The sequence below is a fragment of the Manacus vitellinus genome, unplaced genomic scaffold, assembly GCF_001715985.3.
Source record: "Manacus vitellinus isolate BGI_N305 unplaced genomic scaffold, ASM171598v3 scaffold_52_pilon, whole genome shotgun sequence".
In the NCBI taxonomy this organism is placed as follows: domain Eukaryota; kingdom Metazoa; phylum Chordata; class Aves; order Passeriformes; family Pipridae; genus Manacus; species Manacus vitellinus.
The window spans coordinates 4,050,523-4,073,303 of record NW_021940628.1 but is presented as its reverse complement, the minus strand read 5'-3'; the positions used below and the strand labels follow the sequence as shown (position 1 = coordinate 4,073,303).

Here is a 22,781-nt window from a genome sequence, read left to right as displayed (position 1 = left end):
TTACACCTACTACGTATTTTATTGTATTTTATTTGCATAAACAAACTTCGGGGCTTTGCTAAACAGGAACTGTTCAAGTCAAAACAAACCAAACTCTAGCTGGTGTGTGGGGAACAGCACAGCAATCCTGGGGAGGGGAGAGGGGAGCGTGGGCACGGCTGTGCCTCCCCGCCCAGGCTCAAACCCGGCCGGGAACCATCTGCAAACTGCTCCAGGTATTCTTAAAGCAGAAGATACAAAGAAACACATCCTAAGGGCTGTCCTCAATCAGCTCAGGAGGGATCTGCCTTTTGGTTTTATAAAAAGATTAATAAAAAATATTGAAAAATTCTCATCTCCATTTATATTTTTTCCCCAAGTAGAATTCGGAAGTTCCTTAGAAAATTGTCATCTTGGAAAGGGCACTCAGGTCACAACCAGCTGCAGGGAGGAGACACAAATGCTACAAGCAGTTTGGGGTCCAGCACACACCAGGCCTAACAGTGAACACAAACAGTGGCCAGAAGTAGGGTGTAATTTTTTTTTTTCTCTTTAAAACCATGCTAATTTTGTTAACTTCCAACATAAAAGGAAAACAATCATTTTTAAAAGGCCCTAAACTCAACTGTTACATAAAAAAAAAAAAAAGGTTAAAAAAAAAATCATAGCAGTTTGGTCCCAACAAGTGAATATTTAGATGTTTACTCACATGCTTCATTGTTTTCCTATTTATAAGAACCAAAAATAGTTTCCAAAATTATCTTTGAATTGATGTCGCTACGTACGTAAAGGCCTAAAATAAGCAGAGTATGAATTTAGAAAACTGAATACACAATAGGGGAGGAAAATTTGAGCGGGTGAGCAAACCCTGACCATCACTGGGTCAAATTATAAAAGAGAAACAAATGTCAGGACTGGTGGGGTCAGGTGGGCACAAACCGAAACCACATCGTCCTCAATGCCTGTTACCAAAAAATAACCATCCATCTGTAAGGTCACAGAGGAGGGGAAATCTGGGATCTCACCCAGTGCTTGAGACCGTATCCAGTCCAGAGGGGAAGTCTTTGGGAAGAGAAACTCCAGGAGTGGCTCCGAGCATAAATGATGGGTCAGTCAGTCCCAGTCCGTGCCTGGGGAGGCTGAACTCTGGCGATGCGGTTCACTAACGTCGGGATCGTTTCCGAGCTCCTCTCCAGGGCCCTGCTCAGCCCCCGGGGATCCCCCGGGCACTCCAGCACCGGCCTGGTCCCCCCTCCCGCCGGGGCTCCCGGAACCGCGCGGGCCCCGCGGTTACTCGGCCGCCGTCTGCAGGTTGTCCTTCTCCTCCCGGTTCTCCGTCCCGCTCTCGTCATCCTCGATCTCCCCTTCCTCCCCACTGAACTTGTCGTGAGCCCACTTGGGGCTGGTGCTGGACTTGCGGAACATGAAGCGGCCCCGGCCCCGGGGGAAGGCGCCGCGGCCGCGGCCCCGGCTCACCCACTTGTCCGCGGCCTCGCCCTCCCGGTCGTCGTGCTGCAGGGAGAGACAGGACAGCAGGTGAGACAGGCTGACACAACCCCGGCACCTGTCTCCCACTGCCCTGTGCCAGCCACTTGGTGGAATCCACTCCACAAGGAGCAGGAACGAGCTCTCTCTAGGCAGAGCCAGCAGCTTCCTGTGAGGTGTCACCCGAAGCCTTCCCCGGTGGGTTAGAGACAGCCGGTGCTTTCACCTCGAAAGCATCTGAGACCAGACACACCTGGAGCACACAGATGTTTCAGCACCAGGTACGTACCAGGTAGTACTTCTTGCTCTTAGGTGTGTACTCGGGGTCCCACTCCTCCTCTCTGCTCCGCTTCTGGAAGTCGTTGTTGCCGCCGCTGTTGCTGTTGTTGTTGCCTGAAAAGTTGCCTCTGCCCCATCCTCTCCCTCGAGCTCTGAACTGCTGCAAGGGCAACACAGAGCAGAAAAACAGTAAGGTTTCAGAGGCAGTGCCCTCCCATCCCAGCCACGTTCCAGGGCTTTCAGGAGATCCAGCATCCCTTCCTGCCCACTTTGGGAATCAACCCTCAGGCCAGGGGGTGGAGAACACTTACAAAGGTCCCTCTTGCTCTTCCTCTCTCATTTGGGCCAGTGAATTCCTTAGTCCCAAGCCGGGACTTGTCGAAGCCTGTGGAGCTCTCCTCCCTCTCCTCAGTCTCCTCGGGATACTCCTCTCCTTTGACTGAGTGAGAGGACCACGAGGACGATGAACTGGATCTGGATCTCTCACGCACCCGTCGGTGTTTCCTGTTCCAGTGATGGGAAATGCAGGGAGGGGAACACCAACAGGGTTAGGAACTCAGTTGTGACCCACCTGATACACAACCACTGCGTTAGCACTCCTTATCAATGCCACCACAAGAGGAAAAGCCACAGGAAGAGCTCAGGTTCTAACACAGGGCCCAAGTGCTCTCCAGAAGGAACTCGTTGCTCCTTCCTAACGTGTTCACACCATCTGCTCTGAGCTAAGCATGCATCCACAGAGTTTTAGTCAATGGAAAATTAGGCTAATAGAGAATTATTAAATTAACATCAAAGCCAAGTCATTTCAACGTGGCTGTTCTGACACAACAGGAACAAGAAGGAAAAGTGACTCACCCATCCTGACACATGGAGCCTTCCCATTTACCTTTTACAGTTACTTAGTGTTTCACACAGATACAATGATATCAGAGGACACGCAGAGGGGTAACTCAGGCCACTGGAGCAGTTATGTCCCAGGTGCACCACCCTGTGTACAACTGTGTGTACACGATGTCTCATCTCCAACCTGAGCAGCAGAGACACGAGAGGCAGAAGGAAATGGCTACTGGGTTTCCTACATACTTTTTCTTTGAGCCTTTGTGACTTTTCTCCGTTTTCTCAGTTGATCTTTCCCTCGAGTGACTTGAATCTCTCGAGTCCACCGACTCCCTGGATTTATCCCGTTTAAGATCTCTTTCCTTATGTTTTTTACGGCGTTCAATATCAAGGCGCAGATCAACAGGGTCGTCCTTATATTTCCCTTCAGCCTACAAAGGCAGGGGAGAGGGGAGAGTTGAACACAAGGTCTGCAGTGCCCCAGCTCAGCACCATTTACTTTGCTACTGACTGCACAGACTTCTGAAGAACTGGAGTTTAACTGAACTCTAATCAATATTCCATTTTAAAATGTAAAATAATGCACTATTATAAAATAAGTTTTCATTTGTCTGAATTCAAATTTCCTACACTTAAGATCACTGCTTTTTAAACTTTCAGTTTCCTCTTTAAACAGCATTAGAACAAACAGCCTGGAACAGGGGAGGGAGACATGGAAGCTGGCATTTATTGTACACCACAGCCAGGGAGAGATGTGAACAACTTGGGAATCCCATCCAGCTGATTATGTGTCACCACTACAATGTGGCAGAGTTGCCCAAGAGCTCGTGGACCCCAGACCTGGAAGTGGCACTTCAGGAGAAATAAAAGCTGTTTGCTGCTTGGAGACACCCCAAACTGCAATTACTGATCCAAGGGGCAGGAGATGGAGGCCACTGAAATGCAGCATCCAAGGGGTCTGTGAGAAGGCCAAACGTCCCATGGACAGGGAGGCTTTACTGTGTCTGTCAGGGGGATTGACTCGGTGCAGACATCACCTACAGCTCCTCCCCCCGGGCTGGAGGCACCGTGTGACAGCTGCTCCACACAGCTAAAGCAGGCTGGTGTTTCACAGAGCAAAAAACCCACCAGCTGCACGAAAAATTAAAAATAAATTTACATTGCTAATTAAAAACAAACATAAAAACCACCTGGCAGTGCTTGCTGTGAGCTGTATTTAAATGGGTACTTCAGGAACGGATTAGGAGGTTCTCTGGGAAATGAGTAGTTGTGTTCCCTGTGTCTCCTTTGAGCTCTGTGGTACCTGGGTGAGGTTCTGCTGCCTGCCCTAACTGACAGTGGCTGTGGTTCTGACAAGCAGCAGGAGGGCTGTGGGAAGCCTTACACCATATGTTGGTAACAACACCCAGCCTCAGCCATTGCTACTGCATTTACACAACACTCATCCTGGGAACTGTACGACTTGATATGCAACATACATCACATTAATCGCCTTCAATTAAATACAAAAGGATTAGTAATTCTCTAGCTGTTAAATTTTTTACTTACATGAGTTTCTAACCACTTTTTTGTTTAAATAAATATGTCAAATAACGCAGGAGTGAGAGCAGGCATTTTGTTTTGGTATTTTGCTCTTCTACTTTCCCCAGGCAAAGAGCTTTAATTTCTACTCTGAGAATAAAACTGCTCCCAACACGGTGGATGACAGATAAGTGACAAAATCGGCAGCAGCTCCCTTATGTGGCACAGCAAACACCTATTTGGGTTTGGGAGGGCACGTCTGTTTCTCGGAGGGCTGGCGAGCTGTTTGGAAACCACGTTTATAACACACTCTGCCAAGCTGATGCTCAGAGTTCAGGCCCATCAAATCCATCTCACCATCGTCCATGTCAAGCCACAAGTGTGTTTGGAAAAAATCGAAAACAAATATGAAACAAGTAAGGTTTCAGCAGGACTGGTTAAAATCTCTTCAATGTAAATATGTATGAAGGTGAATAAACAAAGGTTAAAATCTCAAACATTTTACGTTAAGCCTTTTTTATGATTGTTTACAGTGAGTGCAATGGCTTAACATTCATCTACTCAGCAAAGCTAAAACACTCAATCCCAAATGCTCTGGATCTAAGACAAGTGCTGAATGTTAAAGTAACAGCAATCAACAGAAATTGTACAGTAAGTTGTTAGAACAAAATTTATCATCTGCTTAATAGTGTATCTGCTTTAGCTCAGCATTTAGTTTTACTTTCCTCTTTTTGACATGCATGTCTTTGAAAACATGGTTGGCAATATTGCACGTAACAATGGAGTTAATCATACTTACAAGCAGAAAAATATCACAAAAAGTCTCTTCTCTCATCATGGGCACTTGTTCCAAAAATCCTCTCTTTTTTCTCAAGCTCACCTCAATTGACTTTGGGGTCATTTACCATAGTCTAACCACTTCACAAAGGTTGTTGATACATTTTTAATAAAAATTAACCCTTTGTAGTTCATTTTTAGAATTATGCCCATCCTTAAAAGAAAAACACAAACTTAAGTAGAGAGTAATTTAAACAAAAACATCACTGTTAAGTTCATGCCCAATGCACTCATTTTGTTGAATTAAACTAATCAGAGTAACAGTTCACCTTGAAGCCAGGATCTCTGGAGCTTTTCGATTCCTCTTGAGAGAATCCATGTTTTCTAAAAGTACTGGGAGATATATCTATCCTCCTAAAAGCAAACAAAACACAGATATAACCTTACTTGTAAGAAGAATCTAAAGTTTTTAGATCAAATGCCATTTAAAGCAGACCAGTATTTCCAAAGGTACTTAAAACTCCCCATATTTCTCCCCCTTTTTTTTTTTTGGCTGAAGCTACCTATATATACTTGAATTGTTCTGGAATTATTCCAGGGTTTAAGACAATGAAATCTGAAATACCCCAGCAATGTTAAAACAGTGTCTAATGGTACCAACCTGTGGATTTCAGGGCTCTTTTTGTTTTTAGCTGCATCTTGTTCCATTCCTTTCTTTAGATATTTGGTAAAGCGTTCGTTCAGTGTCATTGCTGAGGACCCAAAGTGATGCTCTGTCGGGGGGTTGAGGAAAGAAGTGCCAAAACATTAGTGCCAGTTTTGTAAAAAGACAAAGCCCATCCCAGCTGCAGGACAGTGAAGCACCGTGGGATGAGCTGTAATGCTGCTGACAAATTCCAGTTTCAATCTTTAGTGTTTCAGTGAAATGAGCAATTCCTGCCAGCGAGTCACAAATTCACCAGAACGCACAGTTCTAAGTCACACACTCTGAACAGTTCTCAGGTAAAAACAGGAACACCTTCTGCCTGTGCAGAAAGGTATTTATGTAAATAAAGATGATCATGATCGGGCTGTCAGTCCCATCTCTGGAATATCTGCTGGAAAACAACTCTGGCCATTAACCAGAGTGCACAGACCCCAGTTATTTGTACAAGGGAGGAGTGAACCTTCCCCTGAGGACACGTGGACTCGTGACCCACCTCTTACATGATGGACTATAGTCACTATGTGCTGAGCAAACAGTTCAGAAGGGCTTCGCTGCGACTGAGCCGACTGGATGTGATGGAAAATGGACCGGAATTCCTGCTCTTTCTTGTTGCTGTGCACGAGGTCCCGGCAGAGCTTGCGCTCCTGAGCCAATATGCCACTGGGACTGGGAAGAGAACAGCACAACAAATAGAAGGGGGTCAAGGTGATTAATGTTGCAGCTGACTGATGTTTTATGTAGGATTGGGAAGGCACCTGAGAACACCCCACAGTGCGAGCCAGGAGTTTCCTTAAACACCCCCAAACACACTGACCCGGGTTATTGGGATAATTCAGGTCACTGTTATTCTGTAATGCTGCGTGGAGAGTAAGAGCAGTAAAACACACTGCAGCAAATCACCAGGATTTACCCAGCAGAGTAACTTCACTGCACAACTCAGCTTCTGGCAGCCAGAAGCCACTGAGTACCTGACTCCAGCTGGGACTCCTCCCAGAGTCCCATGTGGCACAGAACTGGAGGCACAAGCATTGACATCCTGAACTGATCTTACACCCAGTCATAGAAAAGGTTAGGGAAAAGTTAATCTCTAGCTCCCAAGATCACAAACTGTGATGCAATATTGCTTAGCCTTCCTCACACTTGGCAAGCACATGGGGATCTCAGGAAGGGAAACAGGAAAAAACATCACTATTGAGACTTCTCCAAAGCCAGCAGCCCCTTACCGTGCAAGGTCCTCATCGAAGGAATCCATCCGAATATTGACCTGGGCCTCACGGGTAATGGAAAAGGAGGATTTGCCAGGAGCCAGCCCCTCCACTTTGGTACCTGGCTTTTCCTTCACCTCAGAAGGTTTCCTTGGTGGGGGGGAAGAGCTTTTTTCCTGGCTTGATTTGTAAGTGGTCACTCTAAAATTCTTTTCAGGAACAAAGCCCCTGTGACCAGGTTCAGCTCTCTTGGATCCTGGTCTCTCTTCCTTTTTGGACCTTTCAGAATAGCTTTCCTCCTCCATTTCATCAGATTTCCTTTGCTTCTCCTTTCCAGGTGGCAGGAAAACCACACCTTCCCATTTTCCTGACCTATCCTCTTCTTGATTTTTACTTGAAGTCGTCACAACTTTAGACATAAATTTGGGCTCATCGTCAAATTCCGAATCTTTCCGGCCTTTTCCCTTGTCCTTCTTGTCCTGCTCATCCGTTTCCTCTTTGCCATAATGACCTTCCTTGTGGAACTCCGGGACCTTCATCTTGTCGAAGTCATCCCGGAATTTGTAGCGCTTGGGGGACTGGCTGCCACGGTACCCCTTCTCCGAGTCAGCTTTGGAGCCATACGAGTCAGACTTTGCCTTTCCATCTGCTGATCCCAACTCAGAGAAATTCCCTTTCTCTTTACTTTTTTCTTTCTCGACATTTGTTACTTTCTGGTCTTTGTCTTTCCCATTCTCAGCCTTCTGCTCTTCCAGATACCTGGTCACAAAACATCACAGGAGTTTTCATATTAGAGATCAACGAGGTCAATGAGTCAGTTCAAAGAGCCAAACTTCAGAGAACACCAAGCTATGCATGTACAGAAAGCTTCCTCTAGGCTCTAAAATAGTTAAAATGTCAAACTCAGCCTCGATTTAGACTTTAGTTCTCACTGAATTCAGCAAATACACAAGGAAATGGATATGCAGGACCGATGAAATGAGGCTCAAGAACAAATCAAACCCAGCTGACCCACAGATGCATTGGAAGGAAAAGAGGAACATCTTACCCACTCTGTTTATTTACTTACAAACCTGGTTCAGGAGAACAACACATCACATCAAACCTTTCAAACTGGGCTGTTCTGCTTTAAACAACACACTGGAAATAAAAGCCTCAAAAGCTACTTCAAATTTGGGATGCAAGTTTCATAGGTAAGCTAAATATTTCATGACAGACTGCAAATACAAATAAAAGCAAACAGGTTAACAAGGAGAATGTGCTGCTGGGAGAGATAAAACACTTCTGGTGAGAACAATTCAGGTGGTTTATAGCATCAGAACAGTTTTAAAGCATTCACAAAGCAAACCCTGGCTCTGGGAAACAGAGCCATGGACATCAGCTCAGTGCTTGGGAAAGCCCAAACAACAGTCACAGGGTTTTTTTCCCTTTTCTTCTTAAATTTCAGACATCCTTGATATAGAATCAGATCAAAACAACTCTAAAAATAATAAAGATCTGAAATCACTTGTGAATGGTGCCACATCTTTTGAACCAAAGCATCACCTTCAGGCACAATCTGCAGTGGGCTATCCAAGAGAATCATGGAAGCAGATGCCTTCTGCATGGAAGGATGTCTTTATTTTAGGGACGATCTTGGTGCTTTAATTTCCCATCCTACCCACATACACAGGCTCAGGCACTGCAGCTGCACCTGCCTCGGGCTGTTTGCAGCAGGACATGCAGTAGGATTTAATGAATTTCTTCTAATTTATAGTATGTAAGGCAATTCCAGAATGCAACACTAAAAATGTCTTTTACTGACACATAAATAACTTGGGAAATGCAGCTTCCAGCTGCCAGGAAATCTCCTTGGGCACATCTTCAAGTATTCACGGGCTATGAATACTTTTGCAGGGAACATATACAATCTTTAGAACTATCCAAGTTGGAAAACCAATCCCAAGTTCCTCCAAACTCAGGGCTCGGTCTGTATTTTGCTCTGTAGCTTGGACAGAACCAGCCCCCAGCTGGAGCCTGCCCCAGAGCCCTCTCCCCGCTCACAGAGAGCACCCACACGTGCAGCTGGCTCCTCAAAAACAACACAGAAAGCAACCCAGCACCACAAACACATCACTTGCCTCTTGGAGAAGGCTCCTCCCCCGGGAGCTGTGCCTTCCTCCTTCGGAGCGGCCCCGTACAGCGAACTGACCGGCGTGGGGCTTTTGCACACCGGGCTCTTCCTGGTGGGGCTCAGTCCCGCCGAGCCGTCCGAAGGGCTCTCGTGGGCAGCCCCCCTGGAGGACCGGAAGCCGCTCGGGCTGCAGAGCCCATCGGGTGACGGGCTTGAGCGCGCCGGGCTCTCTTTTGCCACGCGCTGGCGGGCGCGGCGCCGCATCCACCACCGACTGCAGCTGGCTCTTGATGCGCGGGGCTGCTGCACTTCCCGCGGGCTCAGCTCCGACACCGAGCCACTGCACTGCGGAGCTCCGCGCCAGCCCGCTCACGTCTTCCATGGGTCTTCGACCCCTCGCGACGCCTTGGCGTCTTAGCCCCCGCCCTGAGAAGAGCTGATCCTGGACTCGTCTCCTTGGCTCTCCCCGCAGCCTGGGCACGCGCGGCGTCCTTGGAGGTAGGACTTCTTCTCCTTCCCGATTTTGCCCGCTTGGAAGACTCGACCCGCTGTGGTTCGAGAAAGAGCGGGAAGAGGAAGACCTCCTCGCATGCTGTCGGAAGATATTTCGGATATTCCTTGAGTTGGCTCCTGGAGCGCGGGGATGGAGACCTCCTCTTGGGCGAGCGGGAGCGCGAGCGGCCCCGGCGAGGGCTGTAGGCCTGGCGGTAGTTCTGCCAGTTGGACCTGTAGTTGCCGTACCCGCCGCGGTTGTACTGGCCCCAGGGGTAAAACCCTCGGTTGCGGCCGCGGAAATAGTACGGCCTCCGGTATCCTCGGTTATGGCCCCTGAAATCCCGGTTCTGGTACACCCTGGGGTGGTTCCTCTCTCTGTTGTGAGATGGAGAGTATGATCTTGAACGAGACCTAGAACTGACAGAAGAGAAGAAGTTACGCAAATATTTTTTGTGCTGGTCTGTTTTTAGAGTTTATTCCTCCGCCACAATTTGAATTTGAAGCCTCACAGAAAAAGAATTTGAAAAGCTCATTTCTAAGATTCTAAAAGTAATTTCTTTGGTTTACCCCTATCTGACTGAGGTATTTCACTCTGCCGTGGAAATAACTTGTACCTGTGATACTGTCAAATATTTGACTTCAGGATCATTGCAGAGACCGTAATAAGCCCATGTTGCTCTCCACTTTTCTGGGATGAACATGGTGTTATCCAGCTTCACAAAAAAGTGACAGATCTCAAACTTACAGTCACTTACAGCTTCAGGTCAATCTTATACCCCATCCACAAAGAAGTATTTTTTATGCATATCATGCTGCTGTTATTGGAACAGATCCCAAATCTTCCTCTCGTGTCCCAACTTCTCCTGTACTTCGAAATTCTGACAATCAAGATGAGACCCCACTTCTTTGTCGGGTGAGTTAAATAAATGCTACACTCCAAGAAGAGAAGAGCAGCCCTGGAGATCCCGAGGAGCGGGACAACGGTGGGACACGCTGGTGCCACCAGAGGGAGCTGTGGGTGCCCCGCCCGCATCCACAGAAACCGAATCCAAGAACACAAAACCCTGGAAAAACACGGATTTCAGCGGCCGGGCATTAGGGGCTAATTGTCCCAGCGGTCTCTTCCATTAAACTGCTGGAGCTGCGGTTGTGTAACCACTGAAGGCTCCACCGTAGCTCAGATCCCAGAGCTGCAGGAAGGATTTCACAGCTGTTGGGAAAACAAACTTCTGCTCTAAGTCTCAGATTTTAGCCAATTTGCATTAGTGAAACACAGAAAAGTGTCCAAACTAAGAAGCTGAAATAGAAAAGAGATTTTTCCAAACGGAATTTTAGTCAATAACATTCACTGGATCCATTTCCAAAGCCCTTCCTTACATTCTGAGCTTTGGCCCTTGGTCGTATTCCAATGGACGTGGACTTCCTCACACAGACCTGTAGTGCCTCTCCCACCCCAAACCCCCAGAACCAGGGGAGAACAACCTGCTGTTCAAATTCCTGCACCATGAGCACATGTGTGCAATCAGAGATGTATTTCAGTTCTGTTTTCATTTCCTCCTCCTACCAACCAGGTCACGGTTTAGAAGGAAATTCTTATTCATACTCAGTCATCACTAGCAAACAGTTTAATGATCATTTTAACAGATGCTTTATCCTTTAAACAACCAAAAATCTTATCTGAGACACTTCTTCATTCAAGCAGAGGGAAAAGCAGAGGGGCAGGAGGCAAGAACCACTTATAACAAGGTCTAGTCCAAGGCCCGAGGAACACAGACGCTCAATTTTCAGACAACTGCTGCATCTGGGATCAATTATCAGCAGGGACCTGTTGCACGCCGCTTCCAAAGTCTGCTCCAGCGTTTTAGAGAGGCTGCAGCAGGAAGATCTCACTCCAAAAGCAGCAGAGACTATTTACCAGAAAATTCTTTTGAAAAATACAGTAAAAGTTATACAGTAAAAGAAACACCACAAGTGATAATTCCCCCACCTCTGCCAGCCCCCGGAGCTGCTGGCACTGCACTGCTCCAGGGCTGAACCCCCAGCATTTACAAGAGGCAAAAGTGAGAAATAAAGTCGTAGAAAAGCAGGAAATATTAGGCAGACTCCCACATGGCATTGTAACTTTTAAGAAACAGCAAACCTACCAAAGGAAGAGTAAAACAGTTTGTGGTGCATCCTGAAGTGCACAGCAATGGACTTTTATGCTGAGATCCCACCAGACCTACCTCAGAGCACATCCCAAGGCCAGGCAGGGGGGCTGGGCTGGGCTGACCCCCTCCATTCTGAGGCTTTTTTGTTTTTTAAAAAGGAGTTATTTACAATGCAAAAGCAGCTTCAGCAGCAGCACAGAGGAAACAATCATGTTTGCACGAGTTGCCTTTGTTTTCAACTGCCAAAGTTCCTTCCCAGCTAGAGGACAGTCCCAGATGAGCATGGATCTTCCAGCACTCCAGCTCCCTTCTGCAAAGGACTCGCTTGGAAGCCTCCGAGAAGTCTCCGCCTCTGATTTAGTTTTGTCATGTCAGTCTTTCTCCAACTGTACATTCATTAGAGCCTCTGCATGTTAAAAATCCCTAACTGTTAACACTCCCATGTGCTCCCAGCCCAGCGTTTTCAGAATACGTGTCACTCATTGCAGTGAGAAAGCAGTGGAACACCATCACACCCCGCCCAGCTGCAATGGCTTTGCCAGGCACAGAATGCTTAGCCAAAAGGAAAGGAAAAACCAGATACCCAGGGAAGGCACAAGCCTCTAACTGGCCTGCTCAGAAGCAATTCAGGGAGGTAAGGACAACTATTATGCACATTAATGATTTCACAAAATCAACTCTAAGCAGCAAAATTATCTACTTTAACTCTCCAGAAGGATCATTTCTGTTACCTGGCTCTTGCACGTTGAGGGGAGAGGCAAGGGAACATTAAAACCTGTTTCAATTCATTTTTAGAGGAGGGAGGAAAACGTGACGTCTGGAAAGGCCCCTCGAGTCTGGGATCAATTACATTAAAAGCTTAAAAAAAAAGCCAAGAAATATCTTGACAATAAACATTTTGTTCTCCTAATTTATTTATTTATTCACCAGCTATTCCCCTAAGTCACTGAAAACACCCAAAGAGCACAGGTTGGCAGGAAACAGCCCGAGACTCGGGGCTTTATCTGTCCTGGGATCAAATCAAAGTCTCTCCCTGGAAAAGAGCTAAGTGACAAACCAGCTGCACAGGGAGGAAAAGCCCCGTTCCACCCTTTGGCTCGGGGGCTGCCCACACTCACCTGAGCCTGCGCTTCCTGGAGCGCGAGATGGAGCGGGAACGGGAGCGGGACTTGGAGAAGGAACGGGAGCGCGACCTCGACCCCGACCTCGAGCGGGAGGAACGGGATCCAGATTTGGATTTGTTTGTTTTAGACATCTTTGCAAGCACCTGTCAGTGCACCTGAGGGAAAGAGGGAAATAAAAGTATTTGAGAAATGAAGCATGTGGCTGATAGGAGAGAACAGGCACCTCCTGGCAGGCTGACAGATTCCAGGGACAGGGAGCTTGATAAGCTGGGAATAGGAATGTTTGAAGTGCCTGCTGAGAACAGATGAATGGTGCTGGGCTCAGAATAGAAGGTTTATTTCAGTCTAAGGAGGAAATCTGCAAAAAGAATAAAAGGCTTTAAACCCAGAGGAATCACAACTGTGACTGTGACAGTGAAAAGCAGCACGTTAATGCAGCCCCAGGGAGAGGCAGGGCCACCCTTGGGCAGGCAAACCAGTCCCTGGAAGTGCAATTCCATCCCACTGCAGTCACATCACTGCCAGTACAGCCAGCTGCCACTGCTTCAAAGAGGGAAAAAAGAAAAAGGCTTACCATTAAAAAACCAAAAAACCCACCCCCTGAACTCTTATCTAAACTTTCAGAAGGAATCACCAAAAAATGGCTACTCCAAGATACAGGAATATGACCCTATTTGCACAGCTCTGCTCAGGTCCAATTCTGCCCTCTCTGCTGGTGCAGTTGCTGTGATCAGTCACCAGCGTGGATCACCCAGTGAGGAGTTCTGTTGCAGCCAAAATAAATCAGATGTCCTTCCAAATATTCAGAGACAGAAGAGATTACACTGTAGCATTAAATGACTCAAAATAGCCATAATTATGAATTACCTGGGCTATTTTCAGGCACATATCCAGGTAAAGATTAAAGAGTCCCTTAAAAGATGATTCAGGGAATAGTCTGACCACACATATGTTTGAGTTACACCCTCCCATCATCTATTCTCTTTTATCAACAAGCAAAATTTGCATTAATTGAGTATTGCATAAGTTATCAACAAACTTTTTAGCCAAAATGACTAATGAAAAAGAGCCAAAAATAAAAAGGAACTATATTAGTATAACTCCACCTACTTTTCACCCACTGATTAAAAATAGAGGCACTCAGGTACATAAACACAACTGATCAAGTACTGCTGCTGTTATGTCCATTTTAAGGAAATTCCAGAGGACTGACTTGCAATGCCTTTACTTCACTCTCCAAAATTACATATATGGTTATCAAATACTCCAACTTCTGCCAGGGCACTTCCAGGAAGAGCACAATGCCCAGCCCAGGAGTGACTGATGGGAGAGTGGGTGGTGGCTCATCACCAGAAATGAGACCTTCCAGAAACGGGAAGTTGGCTTTCATTTTGAAAAATCATGTTACGTGTTCCCATTCTTCCCTTTCACTATACTAAAGATGTTATATCAATTCCAGTACTATAATACATTCCACACCGGAAAGCACGCAGGAAAAAATAATAAAATTAATGCTTCCTCTTGTATTAGGAAACAATAAGTCGCCCCAGGGATGAAAACCAAAAGGCACTGTCACTGAGAACCAACGCTCATTCTTGTGCTTTTTCAGAGAAAGAATGTCTGAAAGGATCAGTTATAAGTATTTCCTTTTAATTTACTGAATGCATCTGTTGAACCAGCAACACTTCCTACTCTGTTGGCCAAAACAACCAAGTGCTGAGCACTGGAAACCAAAACACGAAAAAGAAGTAGAAGAAATAAATGGTAACAGGAACCACTAAAAGATACAGAAGATGTTGCAGTAACTCCCAGGAAGTCCTGAAAAGACCCCCAAAATAGATTTCAAAAGTATCACTTTGAGCTGTTTAGGAGTCTTTGTCTTTACTTTGATCCCCAGCACTTCCCAGCCCGGTATGTGCAACGTGTGCCAAACGTCTTGGAAGGGTTTGTTATCTCTGCCAACACTTTGAATGTTGATTCATTCCAGACACGTGAGGTAACTCCTACTGGAATAGAAACTGAGTTGCTGTGCTCTATCAGCACTGAAAAGGTTAAACAAACTGAACACTGGAGTCAGGTCAGCTCCCCTGAGTTAACTGAGGTTGTAAACTTATTGTGATGTACATTTAGTTGTTCTAAGAGTGACTGACCCAGATAAAACGTGTTCAGCACAAAACCCTGCTCTGAAAGAATCTCTTCTTATAAAAGGGATTTTAGAAATATACTTTTGAAATAAAGAGGTGCCTGTAAGTGAAGCAAAGGCAAACTGAGAACAGCAGTGGCTGCTCACCTCCCATTCCCATTTTTCCCCTGCCCAGGGAGTTGTGCCCAAGGCACAAGGCTCAGAAGAACGTGTCTGGCCCTGAGCAGGAACTGCAGCAGAAGCATTTACACAGTGCTATGAAGACCTGTCCTTACAATCTGCTCTGCCACAGTCCCATTTCCTTCCTGCCCACAGCTACAGAACCACCAGCCGTCGCCCCAGCTCCATCTGTGCCTGGGGAGGGACAGGGCTGATCCTGCTCCTGCTCCAGGTCCCCTCACAAGCGTGACTGCACCCATCTGGAGGGCATGTCCTGCTGGAAACACTGCCAGGGGTTTGTAACACTGCTTTTCAGTTTGTCTTGTCTGCAGCCCCAGTTCTAAGCCATCCAGTAGGTCTCCCCAGGGAGCAGAGTCTGGCATCCCAAATTATCGGCACCGATCTGAGTGTGCTGAGTTTAAAAGTTCTGGTAAGGCATTACCTTGCTGGAAACTTGATCTGCCATAAAAAAACACTGTATGGAGCACTTCTTTGCCTTCTCCATTCCTAAGTCCTCAGGGCAATCCAGCACAGCACTCGGAGATGGAAACAATAGAGGAACAAATGCTCCCACTGAGGCACCACGATGGACTTTGCCCGGAAGACAAACTATTGTCAGGAAACAGTGGCAGGAAAGTTAATGTTTTACCTCCTGACAGATCTCAAAAGAGCAGCTGAACTCTGCTCCACAGCAACAAAAAGGTCACCATTGAGAGTCTCTCACTGCTGTGCACTTCCATGAGCTTCCACAGCTTTGGAATTTAAATATTCATGATAGTTAAGAACTTCTATGGCCACTGACTGAAATCACTGCAATGCTCCAGCAAAAAAAACAAATGCTGGAGGAGGACACAGGAGCAGAATATGGGGTTTAACACAGACCAGTGTGACATGGAATAACCTGGCCAGTTAAGGTATCTGGGGAAAGTCCTTTTCTCCCCAAAATTAACACGGTGTAAATCAATGTAGCATTAAAAAAAAACAAAAGCAGATACTACTTCTTCCAGGACATCTGAGATTATTTCACTAAACTGTTCTAGTTTACCCTTCTATTTAGCAGTTATTTGGGAAGACAGGTCCAAACATTCCAAGACATGAGGCTGAGATTTTTCTTCTAAACCTGTTCTGTACTTTTTGCACAGTAACATTAAGAATGAAAGCAGAATTCAAGCAACAGTTTAACTTGCAGCACACCCAGGACAGAAAGGGATATAAGAAGGTCTATTCCAAATCCCAAGACAAGCAGTTTTACCTCTTGTGAAGGCCTTTTCTGCTGTGTGCCTACCTGCTGGAGCAGGCTCACCCCTCACACCCTTCAGTCAGGTTTCAGAGTCTCAGCTTTGTCAGTTATGATATCAGGAAGAAAACCTGAAATGAGAAGAAAACACACCTTTGTATGTGCATTTTTTGTGCTTACCACCAGTGATGAACAGGAGCCTGGCTGCCTTAAGCTCCTGCTGCACCCAAAACACTCATCAGATCCACATAAAGAAAAGCATGCAGAGACTTTTTTAAAAATTATTTTTGCTGTTGTCTTGTCCACCTGTCTAAGTGTCCCTGAAGAAGAGAGATCTCACCTTATATCTTGCAAAGACCTTTGACTTTCAGCCTTTCACAGTGGCTGCCACAAAAGAGTCTGCCATACCCATTTTTTCTTGCTGTGTGACAGAACACTTGGGTTTTGTTTGCTTCTTCACCTATTTCCCAAACACCACCATTACCACCAAGTTTTGGTACAATCTCCCTCAGAGGTGTTATCCAGAGTAGAAGCTGGATTCTCCTTCAGAAAGGAAAACTGTTCTGGTACTTGGAGAACTACTACAGAAAAAGGAACCAAGACAACACACAACAAGCAGGACTAGTAAACCTTTCTTCCAGACAGGGAAAGGAAAGTAGGAAACGTGGGAAAGCAAAGCAGGGAATGTGCTCAATGCTCTCTGCTGAGGCAGAAATCACAGTCCAGGAGTTTCTTATTCCAGAACACCGCAAAGAACATTTCCATGTGCCAAGTCATGGGTCAACAGAAGAACATTGCAGGTTGCCACAATGCCTTTTTCCAGGAATTTGTTCCCTGTTTCCAACTGGCCTGTGTTACTTTACGACTCTTTCCATCTTCCACTCCTTTGTTTGAAGTCTTTCAGGCAGCACTGGGTGGGATTTCAGCCCCTTCCCAGCTGCTGCAGCAGAACAGCCCTGCCCAGAGCTGACAGAAGCTCCAGCTGAGACCACTCCATCCCGAGGTGTCACGGAGAATTCCAGACCTGGAGCACCACAGTGTGCCAGCTTGGGGGGGAAACACAGCAGGGCCCTCCCAGCCAAAGCAGCTGTTTATTTGTGCTAGATCTGTCTCTAACACACTGAGCACAAACCCCAAACCCCTGGAAACAAGGGACATGGCTGGTGTACGTACCTCAGAGCTGAGCTCAGCACTGTGACACTCCTTACGGTTGTTCCAGTTTATCACACCGTGTTTACAAACACTCCACTCATAAATATTAAATATTTTGTAAAAGCATTTGTAGAAAGCTCTACAGAATTGTGGCAGGAAAACAAAAACTTGCTTGTTCCTTTCTGTCCAGCATTTGAGTGAAGCTGTGGAGGTTTATTTTGCTGTAGGACCCAAAGCAAACGAGGTGGCACCTCATTAGAGAGCACATTTCTGCCCGAGCCTCTTGGCATCCATTTGTGTTCTCCAGCACAGACATTCAGCTCGGGAGGAGCAGCTGAACTGCTCCTTCGTTTGCTCACAACAGCCTTCATTATCAGGGAACAAAAAAAAATTAATTCTCCTTCAGCCAGCTCTACAATTCCTAATCCCGAGCCCCAAAACCCAAACAAGATTAGTTCGTTCTAAAAAAAAAAAAAAGAATAATCCCACACAGCACCTTACAAAGTGTGCTCTGTACAATGAGGCAACAGCAATCACAGCAGAAATAAGCTCAGGAAGGGTTGCAGCTCCCTGCACTCCCCTGAAGTGCAGCAGGAAGGGCAGAGTGCAGAGCACACTCTGGCTGTGTTAGCTCAGAAATCCAACTCCAACACCTCACTTCCTACTGGATTCTTCCTTTTCCAGCTAATTTTTGGTGCAAGACCAAACCTTAAGTATGTTCTTGATAGCCACCTGCACAGTTCTCACTGCCAGCCAGGAGGGAGCAAATTAAAATGTCATTGCCAATCAAATTTCATTGGGGAAACAAAAAGCAGAACAATTTCTCTTCCTAGATCAAGGATCCAGCGTGTGTTTTCAGGAGATTAATGACCCAAGTTAACTAAAGCTACAACTGCACCCACCAACCTCTTCAGCAAAAAGTGTCCTGGACAACACTGCTAAAAAATGATCAAAAACCCCAAAAAGTGTTCTGCTCTCACATGTGCCAAACACACTTTGGGGGAAAACACCCAGATTATTCTGCCAGGGCAAGAGAAGCTCAGGTTTGTCAGCAGCAGCTCCAATTTCTCTCTAGTCTATGTGCTTTCAAATTAAGATTTTCCTCCAAGAATATTTGGGTTTTCACACCATTAAACTAATCCCTAAAGAAGTTTAATCCTGAACTCCAGCCCTGGGTTTGGATAATTAGAAGCAGGTTCTATGGAATGGCTGGAAGAATATTTACAGGTTCTCCTGGAAAGGACTGATTCTGCAGACTGCAGTGCTGAACAACCCCTTTCCAAACAATTTGACCAGCTACAAACACCAATCAGTGACTTTAGTCCTGAAACTGGCTACTTAATAAAAAATATTTTATGTATCTTTGAGCTTATAAAGTCGTATGTTGTTATTCAGACAGTTTAGTGACAGGGAGTTCAAGGAAACAAATCCAAGAAAAAGCTGATTAGAAATCTGGATGGTTTTCTTACAGAAGTCAGGCAGCTGGAACTTCTGTTAAACACAGAAGAAAAACATCCATACTTAAAAAAGAAAAAAAAGGGGAAAAACCTGTTTTATCAGCTTTTTCCTTCCAAACCTACACAACTTGGGAAGAGAGAAGCAGAAAAATCAGGTGTTTCCCCAAACGTGGAAATTCTGCTTCCAAATAAACAGTAAATAATACAAAACCCAATTGATTTGGGGCTCTTTGGAATTTCTTCTGACACACACAGTAGAGTTACAGCCAGAACAGAATTTGTCCTGCAGGGTTACAGCTCTTCACAGTTTTAACCTACAGAAAAACAAGCTCCAGCAAATTTCATTTATAAGCTGAAAAATGCAGAACCACTCCCATATTCTTGAGCCAGCACTTCATTTCCCTCTACCTTAACTTGGATCCTGCTTCCTCAGGGGAAAACAAGGAAAAGCACTTCCATGACCTGGTATAACATTTAAAGTTCTTTAAAAAAGAAATTTAAAAATCGTGGGGTTATTGTGAGCACAAGGCTCCAGACCAGGCCACCCCTACACTCTGCCAGACTACAGAGGGAACAGAGGGAAATGCCTGTCCACAGGAATGCTGTACACATGGAATAAGCTTATTTGAACAGCATTTTCCATGCTGTGTTCACGTACCTTGTACAAGTGTCCTATCAAGTCTGGTTCTGAACACTGCTTTTTTAGAAGCAATTGAGCTCTCACCTAAGTAAAAAAGGGAAAACAAAATTTAAACCACGCCAGATGCCAACAAATCCTCACATTTTACCAGCACAGAAAAGGATTCTGATACTAGTCATTCATCCCAGCACCGTTTCCCAGTAAAAAAAAGGCTGCCAAAATAATTCCATCTAATCAGACAGTGCACAGACACATCCTTAACTCAGGAAACCAAGCTCATGCACAGCCCCACAGGAGCACTTACTGTAATTATTTTAGGTGTAGGTTACGAGGTACACGATGCCCACCTGCTATCATGTGTCCAGGTTAGTGACACCATTACTGCTGAGCCTCACTCCCCTGAGGACAGAATTCCAGTCTGACACACACCCCCCTCCCCATCACCTTTAATGCTCCCAGAGCAGACACACCTGGGGGGTTCCTTGCCCCGTTTTCCTCCCTCCTTTCACTCCCCCAAAGGCAGGAGGGCCCTGGAGCAGCAGCGGGAGGACTCTGGGGCCGAGCGAGCCCCGTACCCCTCGGTTACAGCAGGGGCTCCTCGGGGCTTGTGCAGCCACCTCACCCTGTAAATCATGGCAGGCTAAAAATGGCTGGGTGACGAATGTGGAGGAGAAATTGTGAGCAGGGCACTTGCTCTGGGATCACAGGAGCAGCAGCCACGAGCAGGGCTGAGCTCTCCTACACCGGGGAGAGGCACAGAGTACGTCCATGTGTGACAGGACAAAGGGCACGGGCAGAAAACTCCTCCTTGGGTGGGAAACGACCCCCAGGCAGGGCCGGGTGTCATCTCTGTGTGCCATTATCTGAACTTTTTTGCCGTGGCCCGGCAGTTCCGGTTACCATGGAGGGAGGCAGCGCAAACACCATTCCCAGCTGGCACGAAACCTGATCCCGTGATTTCACTATTCATAGCTCTGACATGATAAAGCTAAATTAAGCAGGAACTCTTAACTTCTCCAACCTGCCAGCAGTGACTCCCTCTCCTCTGCTAACACAGTTTCCCTGGGAAGAGGGGAAGGATGTTTCCCTTACGGCAGGAGACTCCAGCCCCACACACCCCGCCTGTCAGCCGGAAACAAAATGGCACCGGCTCCTTCCCAGGCACCCCCTCGGCCTGGCTCCAGCAGGAACGCAGACCAGATGAGCTCCTGGGCCAAGAGAACACCTTCCTCTCTTGGGACTCACTACAGAACCCCACTGAGCAGCCTAAGCCTCATTCCCAGGCCTGCCCAGGAACAGGGGCAGCTCAAGGTGCAGCAGCGCAGCCCCACTGCCCACTGGCACCTGTCGCACCATTCCCTGGCACCATCACCTGGCACGAGCTCCCCGGGACAGCTTTTGCAACCACCACCACCATTCTTCTCTATTCCAATGCCCATGGCCTCAACTATATGGCTGAATATCCTGAAATTCCTGCCTCATTGAGGAACTCCCTGTACCTCCGTAATTCCGAGGAAACCACACGACCCAAACCCCACGTTCCTGCCCTGGCATGTGCAGCCACTAAACACAGCTTGGGATACTGTAAACTTTTCCAGATTTGGAGAAAAAGTTCAAGGGCTACGAGGCTGCTCAAACAATTAATGAGTTCCAATGCACCAACTGTCGTTACACAAAGACAAAGCCAAGTGAGCTGAAAAATACTCAAACTTCTGGTAAAAGTGCACCGTTCTTTCAGGGATACAACCAGGGGCCACCACGGCCTTACAATGAAAAGCATCCTCAGGCTCATCCAGCCCTGCCCAGCATTCCTTAGTCCTCCCAAGGCAGTATTTCTTTTCCAGCAGAGAAAGTGGGAGCAGGTAAAACAAATTTAGATCTGCTGACGTACGTGGATCATCACTTATTCTATATCCTGATGTGTTATGTACATAGCATTTTCTAATAGCAGCACCCATGAGAGAAGGTGTTCACCAGCTCTCCTGAGGCACATCAGCCTCAAACACCTCACCCTGAGCCCACAGGCCTGCCCTGGCCCGAAGGACAAAACTTAACTTTCATGAAAGAGAACCAGTAGTGAAGTTAAGGTCAGGGCACGTGGCTGCTCTGAAATCCCAGCACACAGGGAAACCTCTTCCCAGACATCACTTCCTGAAGCACTGACAGCACAGCTACATTTTCCAGAGACATAGAGCTCACGGAGAGGCAGCGAATCAGCACAGAAGGAGAAGAGCAGGAAGAACCAGGGCATAACTCAGCAGAAACACGGGCAGTGCTCCCACAGACACAGAGCACAGGCAGGGCCCCACTGCAGCCCTGACCTGCTCCTGCCAGCATGGCCTGAGGCACACGTGAAGTGCTGGAGCAGGACACAGAGGAACCTCGGAACGCTCCAGGACAAGGCCCTGCCGTGTCCTAACACTCATTTTTCTGTCCCTACAATGGACTCCTCTCAAGGCAACCTGAGAGGGGAAGTTTCAAAGCATCTCTTGGCTGAGTGGAGCCCAGGTTATGGCACCCAAGCCCAGGAGCAGCTCTCCCAGCCCAGCACCCACAAAGGGCAGGGAAAGCCCCCCCAAAATGTCACACCCCACCAACACTAACAGAGCACCTGCCCTCGCTCCCCCCGGGAGGGAACACTCAGGAGCCCTTCCAGAGAGCAACTGGACTATTAAATTGTCTGTGCTCTCAGCAAAGAGCAGCCTGGTGGGACCCTGCAGCAACAAAAGCTCTTCTCTCCCACCACCAGCCACGAGACAACCCAGAACATCTTCCAAACGTTGTTTACTTCAGGGAACAAACCTGTACTTGTGCCACAGCACTCAGTACATCAGGGAGCTCCCCAGCTCTGACAACCCCACGGGGAAGCTGTTGCACACACACATAGACAAACAGGAGTTCACCTCCCAGGGCAGGACACTGGGAACAGCTTCACACAGAGAGGAGGTTTAGATCAGAGATTAAGGAGAAATCCTTCCCTGTGAGGGCAGGGAGGCCCTGGCACAGGCTGCCCAGAGAAGCTGTGGCTGCCCCTGGATCCCTGGAAGTGTCCAAGGCCAGGTTGAAGCAACCTGGGCTGGTGGGAGGTGTCCGTGTCCATGGTAGGGGGCTTTGAAGTCCCTTCCAGCCCAAACCATCCTGTGACTCTATGGAGAACTGCTTATTCCAGACTTATCACGTCACCTTCTGGCACACAAACACCCAGAAACCCATCCAGGAGGAACTACAGTGACAACCACCTCGCGCAGAGTCTGGAATATATTTGTAGAAACCTCCAGCATGTTTATTTCCCTACAATAATAAAAACTAGAGGGGAAAAACC

At 47.0% G+C, this 22,781-nt stretch overlaps 1 protein-coding gene across 1 annotated transcript; it reads right to left on the bottom strand.

Annotated features, from left to right (window-relative positions):
• Window positions 1–20,003, bottom strand: THRAP3 (thyroid hormone receptor associated protein 3). Its single transcript, XM_029963104.1, is given in 16 exon segments — window positions 1–1,491; window positions 1,754–1,903; window positions 2,055–2,247; window positions 2,827–3,011; window positions 5,208–5,292; window positions 5,540–5,651; window positions 6,078–6,250; window positions 6,808–7,548; window positions 8,910–9,366; window positions 9,369–9,452; window positions 9,455–9,527; window positions 9,529–9,814; window positions 12,666–12,826; window positions 16,259–16,341; window positions 19,478–19,543; window positions 19,930–20,003. Coding segments are annotated over 13 exon segments (2,898 nt in total). The 5' UTR covers window positions 12,803–12,826; window positions 16,259–16,341; window positions 19,478–19,543; window positions 19,930–20,003; the 3' UTR covers window positions 1–1,269.
• Between the last annotated feature and the right edge of the window lie 2,778 nt (window positions 20,004–22,781).